The following is an 18050-nucleotide window of genomic DNA, read 5'->3' on the forward strand; positions in this document are numbered from 1 at the left end:
AAGTTTCTCTCTCTCTTTCTTTGTTTGTTTATTTTTTCAAAGAACCAACTTCTGCTTTCGTTAATCTTTCGGATTGTTTTTTAGGTTTCCACTTCGTTGATTTCTGCTCTCAGCTTTGTTATTTCCTTCTGTCTCCCTATTTTTGGGTCCTTCTGTTGAGCACTTTCTAGTTCTATTAGCTGTGTCATTAAGCTACTCAGGTAAGCTCCTTCTTCCTTCCTGATGTGTGCTTGCAAAGCTATAAATTTTCCTCTCAGTACTGCTTTTGCTGTGTCCCATAAGTTCTGATAGTTTGTGTCTTTATTGTCATTTGTTTCCAGGAACCTTTTGATTTCCTCCTTGATTTCATCTCGGACCCACTGGTTATTGAGTATGAGGTTGTTTAACTTCCAGGTGTTAAAGTTTTTCTTCTGAGTCCCTTTGGAATTCACAAATAATTTCAGAGCCTTGTGGTCAGCGAAGGTAGTCTGCAAAATTTCTATCCTCTTGATATTATGGAGGTATGTTTTATGTGCCAGCATGTAGTCTATCCTGGAGAATGTCCCATGTACATTGGAGAAGAATGTGTATCCAGGTTTCTGGGGATGGAGTGTCCTATATATATCCACTAGGCCTCTTTCTTCCATTTCTCTCCTCAGGTCTAGTATATTCTTGTTGGGTTTCAGTCTGGTTGACCTATCCAGTGTTGACAAAGCAGTGTTGAGGTCCCCCACAATTATTGTGTTGTTATTGATATTGTTTTTCATATTTGTCAACAGTTGTTTTAAATATTTTGCTGGCCCCTCATTTGGTGCATATATGTTTAGGAGAGTTATTTCTTCCTGCTCTACATACCCCTTGATTAATATAAAATGTCCATCTTTGTCCCTTACAACCTTCCTGAGTATAAAGTTTGCATTATCTGATATTAGTATGGCCACTCCAGCTTTTTTATGGGTGTTGTTTGCTTGGATAATTTTTCTCCAGCCTTTTATTTTGAGTCTATGTTTGTTCTGACTATTCAGGCGCGTTTCTTGTAGGCAGCAGAAGGTTGGATTGAGTTTTTTGATCCATTTAGCCACTCTGTGTCTCTTAACTGGTGCATTTAGTCCATTGACGTTGAGAGAAAGAATTGTCCTGGGATTTAATGCCATCTTTATATCGAAATTTGGTGTGTCTTTTGGTTAGTCTTGTTTTAAATTAGGTCTTTCAGTTTTTCTCTTAAGACTGGTTTTGTGTCTATAAAGTTTCTGAGCTGTTTTTTGTCTGTGAAACCATGTATTCTTCCGTCAAACCGGAAAGTGAGTTTTGCTGGGTACAGTATTCTAGGTGAAGCATTCATTTCATTCAGTCTTGTCACAATATCCCACCACTGCTTTCTGGCATTGAGTGTTTCTGGTGACAGGTCTGCTGTAAATCTCAAGGATGCTTGCTTGAATGTAATTTCCCCTTTTGATCTTGCTGTTTTCAGAATTCTGTCTCTATCTGTGGGATTTGTCATTGTGACTAGGATGTGTCTTGGGGTGGTTTTTCTTGGGTCTCTTTTGGTTGGTACTCTTCGAGCATGCAGGATTTGATCACATATATTCTTTAGCTCTGGAAGTTTCTCTTTAATGATGTTCTTGACCGTTGATTCTTCCTGGAAATTTTCTTCCTGGGTCTCTGGAACTCCAATGATTCTTAAGTTGTTTCTGTTGATCTTATCATAGACTTCTATTTTCATCTGTTCCCATTCTTTGACTAATTTTTCCATTGTCTGTTCATTTGCTTTAAGTTTTTTTTTCCAATCTCTCCTGCTGTATAGAATTGTTATGTATCTCATCTTCCACAGCACCAAGTCTATTCTCAGCTTCTGATACCCTGTCCCAGAGCTTATCCATTTTGTCATTCACTTCGTTTACTGATTTTTTCAGGCCTGTTAGTTGACATGTTATTTCAGTTTGGAGTTTTGTGATTTCTGTCTTCATATTTTCTTGATTCTTATTAGTGTTCTGTTCCACTCTATCCATGGTTTCTTTGAGGTCTTTGAGCATCTTCCATATTGCTACTCTAAAGTCCTTATCTGAGAGGTTGATTGGTTGGTTGGTCATTAACTGGTCATCAGAATTGTTATCTTCATTCTCTATGTCTGATGCTGGCCTGCGTTGTTTCCCCATTGTCACACTTGTATTGTGGGTTTTTCTACCTGTTGTGGTGGTATTCATTGGTTATATGATGCAGGCAGCACACTTCTCTGGCTCCGCCCTTTCTGGATGGGCCGACTTGCCTCCAAGGTAGGGGAGTCCTCCGTGGATGAAGCCTCACACAGGATCAAATCTTAGGCCCGAGCACGCAGCAGAGAAGACAGTCTGGAGAGAAATTCTTGCTTCTGTGATCCAACACAGTTCTTAGTGTGGTTTTTTTTCTTCTTGTGATGGTGTTCTTTTTTTAGAAAGAGCGCACGGCTGCGTAGCAAAGTGGAGCTAAGTGCCTTCTGGAGCCTCTTTTCAGCCCACTCTCAAGAGGTTCACGCAACAGGATAGTAGACACACACAGGCAGCACTCACAGTTTTTCACAGTCGGGCCCCACTGGACAGGCGTAGTTTTCACTCGCTTGCTGGGCAGCTTCAGAATGCTGTATTTTTGGGGTTTGCTTCCCAGGACTCTGAGGAGAGCTTCAAGAATTCAGAAAAGACAGGACAGGGCTCCCTTCAGGTCCTCTGTTTCCTCAGAAGAAGCACAGCCGGGTGGAGAGTCTGCAGGTAGAGCAATCAGCACTCTGCCTGGAAACCCCCACATCCAGCCATTTCTTACTCACTCACTTGCTGGGTAGCTTCAGTTTTTTTGGGGTTCGCTTCCCAGGGCTCTGAGGTGAGCTTCCAGAGTTCAGGAAAGACAGAGAAGAGTAGGACAGGGCTCCCTTCAGGTCCTCAGTTTCCTCAGAAGGAGCACAGCCGGGTGGAGACTCTGCAGGTAGAGCAATCAGCACTCTGCCTGGAAACCCCCACATGCAGCCATTTCTTACTCACTCACTGGCTCGCTGGCTAGCTTCCGAATGTAGTTTTTTTGGAGTTCGCTTCCCAGGGCTCTGAGGAGAGCTTCCAGAGTTCAGGAAAGACAGAGAAGAGTAGGACAGGGCTCCCTTCAGGTCCTCAGTTTCCTCAGAAGAAGCACAGCCGGGTGGAGACTCTGCAGGTAGAGCAATCAGCACTCTGCCTGGAAACCCCCACATGCAGCCATTTCTTACTCACTCCCCAGATATTTTTTTCTAAGCTAGGCATTGGATGCAATAAATTTCTTCCTAAACATTGAGTTTTGTGGAACAACTTTTGGAAAATTTTTTGCTTGGAGTGGGGGCTGGGTACAGGAGTTTGGGTCTTTCTCACTACTACTCAGGGTCATTTCTGACTCTGTGTTTATGGGTTATTGCTGGCAGTGCCCAGGATTAAACTTTGGCCTCCTGCTTGCAAAGCAGGCACATCAGTCCAGAGGGCTTTCTCTCCAGCCCCTGAATTCTTCTGGATACTTCTTTCTGGTCATGTCTTTAGAAACGTGATACTTAACCCCAAATTGCTTGAGGATTTTATAGCTATCTTTCTGTTTTAACTTCTAACTTAAACTATTGTTATTCAAAAATGCATTTTTATTATAGTGTATTCGATTGGGGGGGGTTGTTTTGAGAGTCACATCCAGCAGTCCTCAAGGCACAAAGCACCCCTGGCTTTGTGCTTAGAGATCACTGCTGGTGAGGTGCAGGGGGCTGTGTATGGTGGTGGGGATAGAACCTGAGTCAGCTGCATGCAAGACAAGTATCCTAACTGCTGTCCTACCTCTCAGGCCCTATTTCTATTTTGCTGGTGAGGTATGTTCATTTGCTTCTTGATTTGATTTGGGGGCCACCCTCAGTGGTGTTTGGGACTTTCCTCTGGATCTGGGTTCAGGGAGCCATAGGCCAGTGCTTAGGATCCAACTGGAGTCAGCAGCATAAAATGGAACCCCTATATTGCCTTTCCCAACCCCACCCTCGGCACTCAGGAATCACTTCTGGCAGGCTCAGGGGGCCCATTCCCAGTGAGTGCGACCAGGTGTGGCCCCAAAATCAAACAGAAAAAGCAAACCCCAAGCTGGGCTTTGGGTCTGTCGACATCAAACAAGGTTCCCATGTTCTGTCTGCCCCCCAGGAGGGCCAGGAACCCGCATCCAGCAGCAGCAACGTCCAAGCACTCGCCCAGGAGTGTGGGGACTTTCTGCAACTGGGGAGCACAGCACCTGCCTTGGCAAGCCAGGAACCTCCCGCGCCCTCTGACCTCAGCGGCCTGGAAGGATGCACAGCAGGCCACGCCCCCTCCCTCCGCACTGCCACCCGCGCATGCGCCCTGTACTCCTCAGCCCTTAGCAGCCTGGAAAGAACCGGTAACGACGCACAGCGGGCCACTCGCCTGTCTCGCCACAGCCACGTGCGCATGCGCCCTGGACTCCGGGCGGTTTGTTTCCGGGAAGGATTCTAAGGGACTCCAAGGGCCGTTGAAGGCTGTGCCCGGGACGCCTTGACAGGGGTTGATCGTCCTGCCTGTCTCCTTCGTCCTCTGGCCGGGACTTGAGCAGGCCTGGGACTAGGGACTAAGCAGAGTGAAGTGCAAACCCACTCGAACGCACAGTAGACGAGAGGAAGAGAGAAAGCCGCTCCTGGAGGGGAGAGTTTAATGAAATAAATCAACAGAAAAGAGAATGGGGGGAAATGGCAGGCTGGTCTACCAGGGTGTGAGCAAGAAACGAATCCCCTTCACTCAGAATGTCAACTCTCTCCATTTCCTCATGTGGAATGGCCTCTTCTGTTAAAATCCAAAGACTATAACCTTCAGATCTGTTTAAGCGGAGAAGAAACTGGATAATTATCTCTGCTTGATTTCTGTGGATGGTCAGAAATTCTGAAGGTCTTTTGTTGTTGTTGTTGTTTGTTTTTTGAAAGAAACTGCAGAACTGCTTTAGGTTACAAGGGTTCTGGTTTTTTGTAGAGGTCTTGGCTTCTATGTGTGCAACTTTGGTATCAGAAAATAGTGTTGCTGGGGCTAATCAGACAGATTGGCCAAACACATTTTGTAGACCAGAGGTCTGAGTTCCTATGCCCAGCACTGTATGGTTCCCAGCACTCCCTGCAGCAGCCCCGAGCAGTGCCTCATAGCTGGAACCAAACTCTCACCCCAAATGAATTGCTGGATGGGGCCAGGGATATAGCTCCAGGGGTTACAACCTGTGCCTCGATAAACAACGCTCTGAGACACACAGGGTCTGAGTCGAAGACTGTGAGTGCTCGTCAAAATTAGTCTGGATTTCCATGAAGAGGCAGAAAGGGAGAGAAAGTCAGGTATGGGGCACAGGAGAGAGGGTATTGCTACCTTTTCAGCAATAGCATAGTTTTTAATGCTCACTTCCTGAATATCTTCTACAAATATCTCAACATCTTCCTGTGTTCTTTGATGACTCTGCTAAAGCTGGAATGCATGGTTTTACACACCAGCCCACACTCACTATGCTGAAGATCCTGAAAGGGGTCAAGATAGAAACTTGCCTATCGCTTTCCTCCTGCTCCTTCCCAAATGGGGTAGGATGGTCTCAAGACAAGATTGTGCATAGGGCTCCAGGGAAGCTAGAGAAGAGCTGGAATACACAGTAGGGGGGAGGAAGTAACATCTCCAGATTGGATTAGAGGAAAAGGGGAATATTTCTAGATGTACTTCAGAGACATGGGGGAGGTTGGAGCCTGGGATGCCTTGGAAGATTTGAGTAGTCTGGAAGACCTCTGCTCCCCACGAAATGCCATCATCAACTTTGCCACTTGCAAGATGGGTGATGATTTCATGTCTGTGAGCACAGCACTATGATTTTTAGCTTGTTGAAGACTATCTCTAGGTGGTTCCAGGACATGACACTGAGTGCCTCCACAATGCCCTGAAACAAGGATAATCTGAACCCCCTGCCACAATGCAGGATAAACAAAGGCCTACTGCCTGCCCCAAAGCTAGGAGTGGAGAAGGGAGAGAAAAGTGAAACCAGGAAATCAAAAGAAAATCTGGTGTCTTGGTGGCTACTGAAATACTAAAGTGGGTAGGGCAATAGCTTTTCACGTGGCCAACCCAGGTTCCATACTCAGCATCCCAGATGGTCCCCCAGTAATGCCATGAGGAATTCCTGAGTGTGTATGGAGTGAATTCCAGAATTGCCAGCTGTCACACACACACACACACACACACACACACAACACCACTCTCCAGGTAGAGAAAAACTGACTTTGCCTGCAGTAGTTGCAGTGCTAAATGATCCCAGAATAAGTATATTTAGAGCCACATATTCATAAATATGGACCTCGTGGACCACCAGGGAAATCCGGGTCACCAGTCACACTGCAGGGCCCATGAAACACTGCTCCCTTTGAACCCCAGGCCTGGTGTGAGCCCTGTTCCTCCTGAAGACCACAAGGAACAAAAATGACAGCCCCTTATCAACACGTAAGCAAATCAAACCAGAACTCCAACTTTGCCGGCACCCTCCAGCTCCCCTTCCTCTCGTGCAGGTCCTTATGGGATGATTGGAGGAGGGAGAAGACCATCTCTACCACATTTCTTCCTTTTGCTATGCATAGGGAAAAGCCAAATTTGTACAAGAAATCCTGGGGTGGGGAGAAAGCAGGTTCGTACGTCGCAGGGAAGTTGAGTCTAGGAGTCCCGCCCATCTTTGTCCTCTGGACAGAATTGCAGGACTTGAGCAGGTCTGAGACTAGGGACTAAACAGAGTGAAGATGCAAACCCACTCGAACACCCACTAGACTAGAGAACTCCATTCCTGGAGGAAAGAGTTCTTGAGCACAGAAATGGGAGGGTGGGGAGGAAGGAAAACTATGGAGTGAAGTTGACTCCAGTGGAGGGTTGGGCCAGGGGACTTTTTTTTTAATTTTGCTAAATAGGAATCGCTGTCTAAATAGTGTTCCTTTAATGAAATAAAACAACAGAAAAGAGAATGGGGGAAATGGCAGGCTGGTCTACCAGGGTGTGAGCATGAAACGAATCCCCTTCACTCAGGATGTCAACTCTCTCCATTTCCTCATGTGGAATGGTCTCTTCTATTAAAATCCAAATAATTTAACGTTCAGATCTGTTTAAGCGGAGAAGAAACTGAAAGGTTATTTTTGCTTGATTTCTGTGGATGGTCAGAAATTCTGAAGGTTTTTTGTTTTGTTTTGTTTTTTGTACGAAAATGTAGGACGGCTTTAGATAACAAGGGTTCTGTTTTTTTTGTAGAGCACTTAGCTTCTAAGTGTGAAATTTTGGTATCAAAAAATAGTGTTGCTGGAGGCTAATGAGATAGCTCTATCAGCCAAATACATTTTGTATACAGGAGGTCTGGGTTCTATGACTAGCACTGTATGGTTCCCAGCACTACCTGAAACAGCCCTGAGCACTGCCTCATAGCTGGAAACAAACTTTCACCCCAAATCAATTGCTGGGTGGGGCCAGGGATATAGCTCCAGGGGTTATAAACTTGATAAACAAGACAGGCATATCTTGTCCTTTATATGCTCTGGAAATGCCTGCCATCCTGGCTTTCTGGGGACCAAGTCATTGGTCTTTGAACATCCTATCACATGCTGCCTCTATGGTAACATTTATCCTGTTGAAAGATGGGTGGTTATTCCTATGCTTGTCTTCACCAAGGAGACCTTGAGCTCCTAAACGTGTCTATACTTGTTGTCATTCCAAGTGTTCTTAACTTCTATTGAAAATCAACAAAAATGTGCTCTCACCAAAGGATACAGACTGGGTCTTCTCATCACTCCCCACTAGTTCCACATCTAAAGATGCTGCCACCATCACGATCCCACTGTCTTCCTCCAACCTTTCTGAACTGAATATGCCTTAAGATTCCCCATGCTCCATGAGCCAACCTTATAATCCATCATGAGGAAAATGCCTGAGAGAAAGTGGTACTCTACATTTGAGGAAGGATTGAATGAAAGGACCAGTGGAGAAATGGAAGGGTGGGTGGGAAGATGGGAGGGAGGAGGGAAAGAGAAAAAAGGGGAGAATAGATGGGTGACTGGAAGGATGTGGGATGATTGGGTGGATGGGAAAGAAGTCAGACTTACTGTGGGGACATGGCTTGGGTGGCTAAGTTAAGAAAAAAATAAATGAAGAAATTATAGTGAATGCAAGGTCTTGGCATGCAAACTCCAGCCTCCACTAGCAACCCACCACCAAAATTTCAGAGGAAGAAGAAAAACCAAGGGGCAGGGGAGCATTATGCCAACTGCCATGGAGAACTGTGACATTTGAACTCAGGTTAAAACCATGGCATGTTCAGCCTAATACATACTTATCATAAGATGAGTCAATTACCTTTTCCTCTACCGAGTCCCACTGTGATGCACATCACAGATGGACTGAGTTAAAATGAGATGCAGACGGGGGTTAAGGGAGCACCAGTGAATGGCTATAGAGTCATGACGTCATAAATGCTAACCCCGCTATGTATTGAATTCCGTATTTTCACATGAAAGCTAAAGGCAAGAAGGATCAAGATGATCTAATCATCTTGGTTAGAACAAACTTTGGTCTAACTCCTCCCATTCTGAACCAGACCTAAAAGAGGCCGATTAGTGTCCAGCTGCTCCTCTAGGCTTTCCTGTAGTGTCCTCACCTGCCCCCTCAAACCACTATTATGATACCCAGAAGCTGAATGAGAAGCTATGGCAGGGGAGGGAAGGTTACTGGGGTAAAGAGGCAAAACTGTTTTATGGTCAGGAAAGTGAGGGTGTCCAGGAAAGTGGGCAAGTTCTGGCCTGTGTCCCTGGGTGTATGTACCATCATTAGGAGTTGTAAGCATTTCACTTGGAAGTTGTGTTTCACTTGGAAGTTCCTGGAAATTCAAAATGGAAAGGTTGAAACTGTGTCCCTAAACAGACACCCCTCCTTGCCTCTCTTCCCCCTCCTGCTCCTAATCCCACCCTTCCCTTGCTCCACCATTCACCCAGACCCTCCTCTGGTCCTACTAACGGTTTGAAACTGAGTTTCCAGCGCTCTTGGAGGAGACTGTTGCCCTCGGGTGGCACCAAGTAGTCTTCCCTGACCGTCTATCAATTTCAGGACGGTGTTACAACGTCTGGGGAGACACAGCCGGGGTGAGCCAGAGAGGAAAACTAGAGACCACCTGATGACCCCTCAGGTGTGCAAGAAAACTCAGAAATGAATGCACAGGACCAAGTCAGGTGAAGGGTGTCCCTAGGGACACAAACCCAGTGTGGTTCTTCAGGGTGCTTTAGACAACAAACCTGACTTCTGGCTGTGCCCTCCTCCTGCTACTGGGGAACTCTAAGCATGCCTATCTGGTATCTTGAGATAGTAAGACTGGCAGAAAGGTGAATCCAGGAGAGAAAGTAAATCCAGGCTAGATCTCTTGCACTGATCTTCAGCAGAAAACCCAGGCAATAATCTCAAGATCCTGGGCTCAACACTAAGGTTCTGAAGAGTTAAGACTTGGTTTTATGAATAATTTCCCTCCATTTTTTTTCCAGTTTCTTTCCTTTCATGCCCCAAGCCCAAGCTCTCTAGACTGCCCATCCAGCACAATTCTGAGCCTCAGCGTGAAAAGGTGTCCTGAAAGCACCAGAAATCACCCCCAACCACCACAGTAAACTCTGAGCACTGCCAGGTTTTCCACTTCATCCCCTGCCTCCCAATGACAATGGGGCCAGATCAGTAGTACAGCAGATAAGTCATTTGCCTTGCATGTGTCAACCTAGATTAGCTCCCTAGTATCCTATATGTTCCCCTAAGCCTGCCAGAAATAATTCTTTAGCAAAGAGCCAGGATTAATCTGTCAGTACTACAGTGTGGCCCAGACATCAAAAGAAAAAGGAACAGAGGGAGAGAGAGAGGGTAGGAGGGAGGGAAAGAGAGAGGGAGGTATAGAGAGAGGAAAGGAAAGGAGGGGAGGGGTAGACAGAGGAAATGAGGGAGGGAGGGACAGAGGGAAGGAGGTGCCTTGAACCTAACACCACAGAAGATGATTCAAGTCTCTACCCATGACACTAAATTCTCAAGGGGTAGAAATGTCATTTAGTCCCCACTGGGCAAACCATTGCTTCCCCCAGGAGGGGTATAGAAAGTAGAAGGATTACAACCATTCTTTCTCAAACCTATTGACATTTGGAAGAACTAAATGTGACCCACAGCCAATCCTGACAAAGTTGGCTGAGTAAGTCTCACTCTCATCCCCACCCATCCCCATTCCTTCTTCCTCCATCTCCATCTCAGAAAGCCCTCAGCACCCAACCAGCACAGTGTGTCTGCTCACTGCTTCAAGGTCTGCTCACTGCTTCAAGATCCTGCTGCAGCATGTTGATGGTTGAACACACCACCTCACTTTTCAGCTTATCTCTCTGGGACCCTAGAGAGAAGACACAACAGAGCTCAAGTCAGTCCCCAAGTGTTGCCACTGCTACATGGCTTTAGACAATGGAGTGGGTTTGGGGGCGGCAAAATAGTGCAGAGTAGGTGTTTATCTTACAGCACCACATAAGTAAGCCCCTTAAGCCCCTCCTGGATCTGCTTGCAGAACCCCACTTTGCATTGCCAGGAATTGAACCCCACTCAGCCACTTGCAAGGCAACCATCTTACCCTTCATACTGTCTTTCCCAAATGGCTTTGGGAGGTACACTTATTTTGAATATTTTTTATTTATTTAAAGAAAATGCATCACATAGTTGATATAACTGATCATAATATATTTGTTTCAGGAAGACCAAAAGAAACATGATTGAAAAAATAGAAATTTGAAAAGAAACTAAAGAAATGAGGGCCCGGAGAGATAGCACAGCAGTGTTTGCCTTGCAAGCAGCTAATCCAGGACCTAAGGTGGTTGGTTCGAATCCCGGTGTCCCATATGGTCCCCCGTGCCTGCCGGGAGCTATTTCTGAGCAGACAGCCAGGAGTAACCCCTGAGCACCACTGGGTGTGGCCCAAAAACCAAAAAAGAAAAAAAAAAAAAAAAAGAAACTAAAGAAATGGAAGAGAAAGGAAAGAAGAAAGTTCAGTAGCAAGTAATATTTTTGAAAAATATTGAATCACCAATGAACTCATTAAAGCACTAGTAGAAAGTTTAGTGAGCTCTTCTTTTATTTTTAAAGAATAAAGGTTAAAATATACAGTAAAAAAAATGGTATGAGAGTGGCAATTGCTGTTTGCATAGGCCCAGCAAAATGTGGGAAAAATGGACAGGAAAAGCCTTGGCCTAAATACAAGGAGACCTTACTCCGGAAGTTCTGGCATAAGGCCAACTCTGGGCTCCAGGCATACTAGCTTGTCCAACTCCTAAATCATTCTCTGTGGTTCCGGTAAAATTTTTTCGCACATTCGCTGTTACTGGTGTCACGTTTCTATAGTTAAAGATTCTGGTTTCTGTCCATCTCCTTCATTGAAGTCAGGAAGATGTGGAGCGTCCCCTAGTGTTTCACTTTACCATTAGAGGGCAATGCAAAGAGCGCTGTCCTGCAAGCAGGTTGTAGCTGTTGCTAAGTTGTCTGGGTGTTCAGAAAACTCTCTTTGAAGTAAGTCGATGCCAGGGCAGTGGTAGGGTCTTTCCTGGTAGAGGTTTGCTTCCTGGTGATGTTATAGACAATTGTGGTTGTTTCTGAAGATGGTATCCATGGTTCAGGGGTCTATGGGCAAAGCCTGTTCTTCCAAGGCCTGAGCCAAGTCATTTTGAAAATGTTCAGGGTGTAAGTCTCCACTGCATTACAAAATTTGTGACCTTATCTTTATTAGATAAGATCTTGTTTTCATCTGTAATATTTTCTCATTTTAATGTGCCTATGCAAAGAGGATTATTGGTGCATATAGGGGCCAAGGGAACATAACAATCCATAACTTGGTTCTAACATAAACTCTAAACAGAGAGACTCTTCTACCAGAATTTCTTATTGAACATATCACCAAAAAAAAAAAAAAAAGAAAGAAAGAAAGAAAGAAAAAGAAAAAACCAGTGGGTGAAATTGTCACTTTATAAGAGGATATTCAATAAGAGTTATAACTGTTAAAGGAACACATCTAAGATATTCAAAGGAGATATGCATGTCCCTTTTATGTCTTTAGAAATATTTGGGTGGGGTGTTAAGTCCAGGACACCACTATGGTCTGTGATTTGGACTTGTGGAGTCTGCAAAACGACTCCCAGCAGTCCCATATAAAGGAGCACATTTCTTTGATGCTGCTAGTTTTCCTGAAAGATTGGTGAGTCTTGATATTGGGTCCTGAAGGTTTCCCACAATCATTCTCTGCTGAGCCTTGGTGAAAACAATACTTACCCCACATTTGCCCAAGACTTGAGCAGTCATGGGTATAACACATGATTATGTGGGCAATTGGATGTGGCCATGGCCACTCTTTGACTATGGTGTTCCCCCTTCCTTCCCATTGTATTGAACTGTAGTTTGAGGACATTTTCCTGGCATCAGCTTACCACATGCTCCCCCATGAGCTTTATGGTCCTTCTCATCCATTACTCATTTTCCCAGAAACTACTACTTTTTGCTAATGATGCTTTGGGAAAAAATGTACACTGTTCCCCTAAATTAGACCTCAAGTAGATGCCACTAAGGTTCTTTCCTCCAGCTCTTCCATTCTGTTCAGCTCTCCCTCTGTAATCCCTGACCTCTGAACCACATTGCCCCTGAGGCCCATGTTTTTTCCTTGCCCCCCCCATAATTCTGTCTCCAGTGAAAAGTTCTCTAGAAACCTGGCAGAAGGCAGCACAGGCAAGTATCACTTGTGCTCTCAGAAGCTCTCCTTCCTCTTTTCAAGAAAGAGAACCAGGAACCAGGGCAGGTTGGGTGTCCCAGCTGCATTGTCCTAACTCGACCCTGTTGCAGGTGTTTGCTGAATTTTTTTGCTGAGAGCCTGCTCAACACATTCCTGCAGGAGGTTCTGGGGACTCAGAAGGCCAATGAGGTCGAAGTGTCTCTTAGTGCATTCCAGCGGATGAGTGCCATCATGAAAGAGCGGGGTAGAGAACTGATGCAGGTAGTGGGCTCCTCTAGTTAGCACTCAGCCTGCAAGCCTGTTTTCTTCTGTCTGCTACTAACCAGCTGATGGCCCATGCCAAATTCTTGTCCTCTACAGTGCATTCACTTATAAAATGTAATCCTGGGCTAGGCTTTTCTTGCACTCTCACTGAGCTCACACATTTAAAATCCTGACTCATCATTGCTTGGCCTTCTCTCTGGGGGCTTAGTAGCTGAGACTATCTCAAACAACAGGTTATCTATATTGAATTGGATCCAAGATCTCGATTTCATGAATCAGGAAAGTGGCCTACTTAGGATCTTTAATCTTGCTCTGACTCCAAAACAATAAGTGTGATTATGAAGCACTGGAAGAAGTATTCTCCTTGGAGCATTTTGCTTTTCTCCCATGAGTCCCTTGGGTATTTAGCTGCTTGCCCATCCCTTCCTTGACTTACAGAGAGTCACTGTTGAGATTCAGGAGTACAATGTTCCAACTCCCATCCCAAGAACAATGTGCCCTTCCCTCTTTCTTTCTTTTTTTTTTTTTTGTCATAGTTTTGAGAGGTCATAGGGGGCATTAGTAATAAACTTTATAAGAGAGGATTTTAATTTCTCCACATTCCAACCTCCTAGCTGCTTTCTGTTGGAATAGTGTTTTTACATCTCTCCATGCTTGTGGGTAATGAAGAAAATACTTCAATAATTTGGTATTGATGGTAGCCATGTTGTTCTCTGAGTCTACCAAAATTGAGCTGCTTGGTGACTTAGATGTGACAGATAATACACATGGAACATTTGTCATGTTCCATTTGTTGTCATGCCAACATATGTTGGCTGCATAAAGATCTCCAGTATAAATTGCTGATCCCAGAATCAGGTTTCAGTTGCTTTGCACCACTGAAGCACTTTTATCTCTGAGGCTCAGGGGTTCTTCCCCCCTCAACTCCCACGAATGATCCAAAGCAGAGCTTGTGATCCACCCACTACAGTTATCTATCTACACCCTACATGACTCCATTTCAGTTCACCACTCTGCTCCCTTTGTCATTCCCAAGTGTGAGAATCTTTGACAAAGAATGAGTGGATAAATATGGATATTATTATGCTGAGTGAAATGTGTCAGTAGGAGAGGGATAGTTTAGAGTAATCCTACTCATTCATGAGATATAAGAAAAATATATGGTAATATTATGCAGAGACAATAGAGATGCAGGCCCAGTTCATGGTAGGAAACTTGTCACAAAGAGTGGGGAGTGGGCCCAGAGAGATAGCACAGTGGCGTTTGCCTTGCAAGCAGCCGATCCAGGACCTAAGGTGGTTGGTTTGAATCCTGGTGTCCCATATGGTCCCCCGTGCCTGCCAGGAGCTATTTCTGAGCAGACAGCCAGGAGTAACCCCTGAGCACCGCCGGGTGTGGCCCAAAAACCAAAAACAAAAAACAAAAACAAAAACAAAGATTGGGGAGTGCTTTTAGGAAGAGAAATGTCCACTCTAGCAATGAGAGATGGAATTTACCACTCTGGACAAAATCTGGGTGCTGAAAGGGGGTAAAGTGATATGCATGGTATCATTTCATTAACAATAATGCAAACCACGGTGTCATAAGGGGGAGCGAGACAGAGACAGAGAGACAGAGGGAGAGGTAAATTGCCTGCCCAATAGGACTTCGCAAGGGGTGTGTGGGAAGGAAACTGGGGAATTGGTGGCTGGAAAAGTGCGCTGATGAAGGATGGTGTGCACATTCTATGACAGAACCTCAATCCTGAACAATTTTGTAATTGCAATGCTTAATAAAGTAATTATTTTTAAAAAATGAGTGAGTGGTAAGTGGGCCTGGCCAAAAGGGCCAATAATTTAATGTTTCAGTTTCTAATACTGACTCATTTTGACTACTAAGTTTGTGAAGATTGCCTTTTACTATGAATTGGCCCTCTTTTTAGTGTTATCAAGTTTCTAACATGGTTCATAATGTTCATGCCTAAAATTTTGCAGAATATGCCTTTATTCCTGCTGCCCATGGAATTGGATAATGCTGCCTCTTTTATTTCACTTGTTTGTATTTTTCACTGTGCTCAGTTACTCAGAGCACTATATGGGATGTCTGGATTTGAACCTGGGTGGATCACATGCAAGGCAAGTGCATTAACCTCTGTACTATCTCTTCAGTCACTCTTTTATCTCTTTCTCTTTTTGTTTTTGGTCCACACCTCGCAGCAGTGCTCAAGGGTTACTGCTGGCTCTGTGCTCAAAAATTATTCCTGGCAGGGCCGAAGAAATAGCATGAAGGTAGTGCATTTGCCCTGCATGCAGAAGGACAGTGGTTTGAATCCCGGCTCCCATATGGTCCCCTGAGCCTGCCAGGAGAGATTTCTGAGCATAGGGCCAGGAGAAACCCCTGAGCACTGCTGTGCTGTGCTGTGCTGTGCTGAGCACTGTGACCCAAAAACCAAAAACAAAGAAATTATTTCTGGCAGGCTTAAAGATCTTTATGGGATGCAAAGCTTGACTTAGGTTGACCTAGGGCAAGGCAAACACCTACCTGCTGTGGTATCACTCTGGCCCTGATTTATTAACCATCTGTGTCTCCTCCTCCTCTTCCTTTTTCCTTCTCCTCCTTTCCTTCTCCTCCTCTCTCATCCACTATACCACTTCCTCTTTCTCTTCCTCATCCTCCTCCTCTTATCATCATCATCTTCTTCTTTATCATCATCATCTTCTAATTGTTGTGGTTGTTCTTTTTCTAACTCTCTTTCTCCTTGCTCTTCCCCCTCCCTCTTTTTTTTTCTTGGCTAGAAGTTTACTCATTTCTTTGTTCTTTTCAGAGAATTAACTCTTTGTTTCTTTGATTCTTTTTTGATTGCTTTCCTACTTTGTTTTTTAATGTTTTATATGTTAGAGAAAAATTATCACATAGTTGACATAATTGACCATAATAACACTTGTTTCCAGATAAGTGAGAGCAAAATTATTTTTTAAAAAAAAGAATAAAAAGAAAAAAGAAGAGTAGAAATATTTATAAAATAAAGGAAAAATAGGGGCCAGAAAGATAGTATGGAGGTAGGGCATTTGCCTTCATGCACAAAGATGGTGGTTCGAGTCCCGGCATCCCATATGGTTCCCCAAGTCTGTCAAGAGCGATTTCTGAGCATAGAGCCAGGAGAAACCCCTGAGCACTGCTGGTGTGACCCAAAAAAAAAAACAAAAATAAATAAATAAAGGAAAAATAATTGCAGTAGCAAGCATATTTGTGAAAATTATAGTATCTCTAATGAAGTCATTAATACAGTGGCAGAGGGTTTAGTAACCTCTTGTTGTTATCTGTCCATTTTGTTAAATTAGTGCATTACTATAGAGATGCCAGCATCCCAATAACAAAGGTGTCCAGAAACTCAAAGCACAATTACTAAGACTGAGGCTTTTAGGAGTGTATTCTCAGCTACCAGGCCTCTTGGCAAAAGGAAGATAGAAGGTGAGTTGCCTACACTCACTCAAAACATCAACAATAATAAAAAAAAATAACCTGGTGATATCATCCCAAATAATGGCATACCTGAATTTTGGTCACATTGGTGTCCTTGAAGAGAATTGTAGAGAGGTGCAAAAGCAGGGCCGTGGGCAAAAGAGTGATTCTGGGTGATGTATGCAGCAGGCATGGCTTTGTTATAGCAGGGGCTTGGCCCACTTCTCCTCCTGAGATTGCCAATTTTCTGCTATATGGCAGGGGTACCCATGATTAGTATAATAAGAGTGAGTATATGGTGTAGGCCAGTTCAAACATGGTGACCCTCATATTTTTAATTTCATGGGTTTTTGCTCTAATTTTTATTATTCTACTTTGAATTTAATTTCCTATTTTTTTCAATTTTCTAAGAAAAAAGCATAACAGAATACTGAGTTTAGATATTTCTTTCTTCCTAAGCTAGGCACTAGATGCAATAAATTTCTAAACACGGTGTTTGCTATGTGGCACAAATTAGATACATTTATGAATTCAATTTAGTACAAATCATTCTGAAAATGTTCTCTTGGATGTAGAATACATACATGGTTTTGGGTCTTTCCCAGTACTACTCAAGGGTTACTCCTGACTTTGTGTTTATTGGCTATACCTGGAAGTACCTGAGATTAAACCTTGGCCTCCTGCATGCAAAACATGCATGCCAATCCATGGGGCTTTCTCTCCAGCCCCTAAATTCTTCTGGATACTTCTTTCTGGACATGTTTTCTTTAGAAGCATGATGCTTAGCTCCAATTTGCTAGGGAATTTTATAGCTATCTTTCTGTTTGGACTTCTAATTAATTCTATTAATATTCAAGAGTGCATTTTGTGTTATTTGTATTAATTTGGGGGGGTCAGTTAACTGTTTTGAGGGTCATGTTCAGCAGTCCTCAGGGCTTAGCCCTGGCTTTGTGCTTAGATTCACTGCTGGTAGTGTGTAGGGGGCCATATGTGGTGCTGGGGATAGAACCTGGGTCAGCTTCATGCAAGACAAGTATCCTACCTGCTGTCTTACATCTCATGACCGTATCTTGTTGTTGTGGAATGTTCATTTGCTTGTTAGTTTGAATTGAAGATCTCCCTCAGTGGTGTTCAGGACTTCCTTCTGACTTTGGTTTCAGGGATCACTCTCAGAGGTGCTCAGGGGACCATAGGCCAGTGCTGAGGATCCAAATGGAGTCAGCAGCATAAAATGTAATCCCTCTATTGTCTTTCCAGCCCCAAGGTGTGTTTTCGAACTTATATGTGGCTTATTTTTTATGAGCCATGTGAGTTAGAGAAAATGGTATAGTCTTCTAGTATTGGGCAAAATGTTTGACAAAGATGAGTCTATTTCCACTGATGGACAGTGTTCTGCAGTTGAACAAAGATTGTTTTGTTTCTGTGTGGTGGAGCTGGTGGCTATAGTTAGACTGACATTGGCATCTTCTGCTCACAGCTTGGATCACCCCGTGTTTTCTTACAGTTCTGTTGATGTTTGCCTACTTAAATCTTGATTATTATCTGTTTAGAAACTCTGGCCTGGTTGTACTTTGTGG

General features: G+C 44.1%; 1 protein-coding gene across 1 annotated transcript in view; it reads left to right on the forward strand.

Moving 5' to 3' along the window:
- Window positions 1-5702: 5702 nt before the first annotated feature.
- Window positions 5703-18050, forward strand: part of ITFG2 (integrin alpha FG-GAP repeat containing 2) — a 35662-nt gene continuing 23314 nt past the window's right edge. The window contains exons 1-3 of the mRNA XM_049772478.1: window positions 5703-5822; window positions 9096-9130; window positions 12879-13029. Coding sequence (XP_049628435.1) covers window positions 5703-5822; window positions 9096-9130; window positions 12879-13029 — 306 coding nt within the window. The remainder of the gene's footprint in view (window positions 5823-9095; window positions 9131-12878; window positions 13030-18050) is intronic.

This window comes from Suncus etruscus, chromosome 4, assembly GCF_024139225.1.
Source record: "Suncus etruscus isolate mSunEtr1 chromosome 4, mSunEtr1.pri.cur, whole genome shotgun sequence".
NCBI classification, from domain to species: Eukaryota; Metazoa; Chordata; class Mammalia; order Eulipotyphla; family Soricidae; genus Suncus; species Suncus etruscus.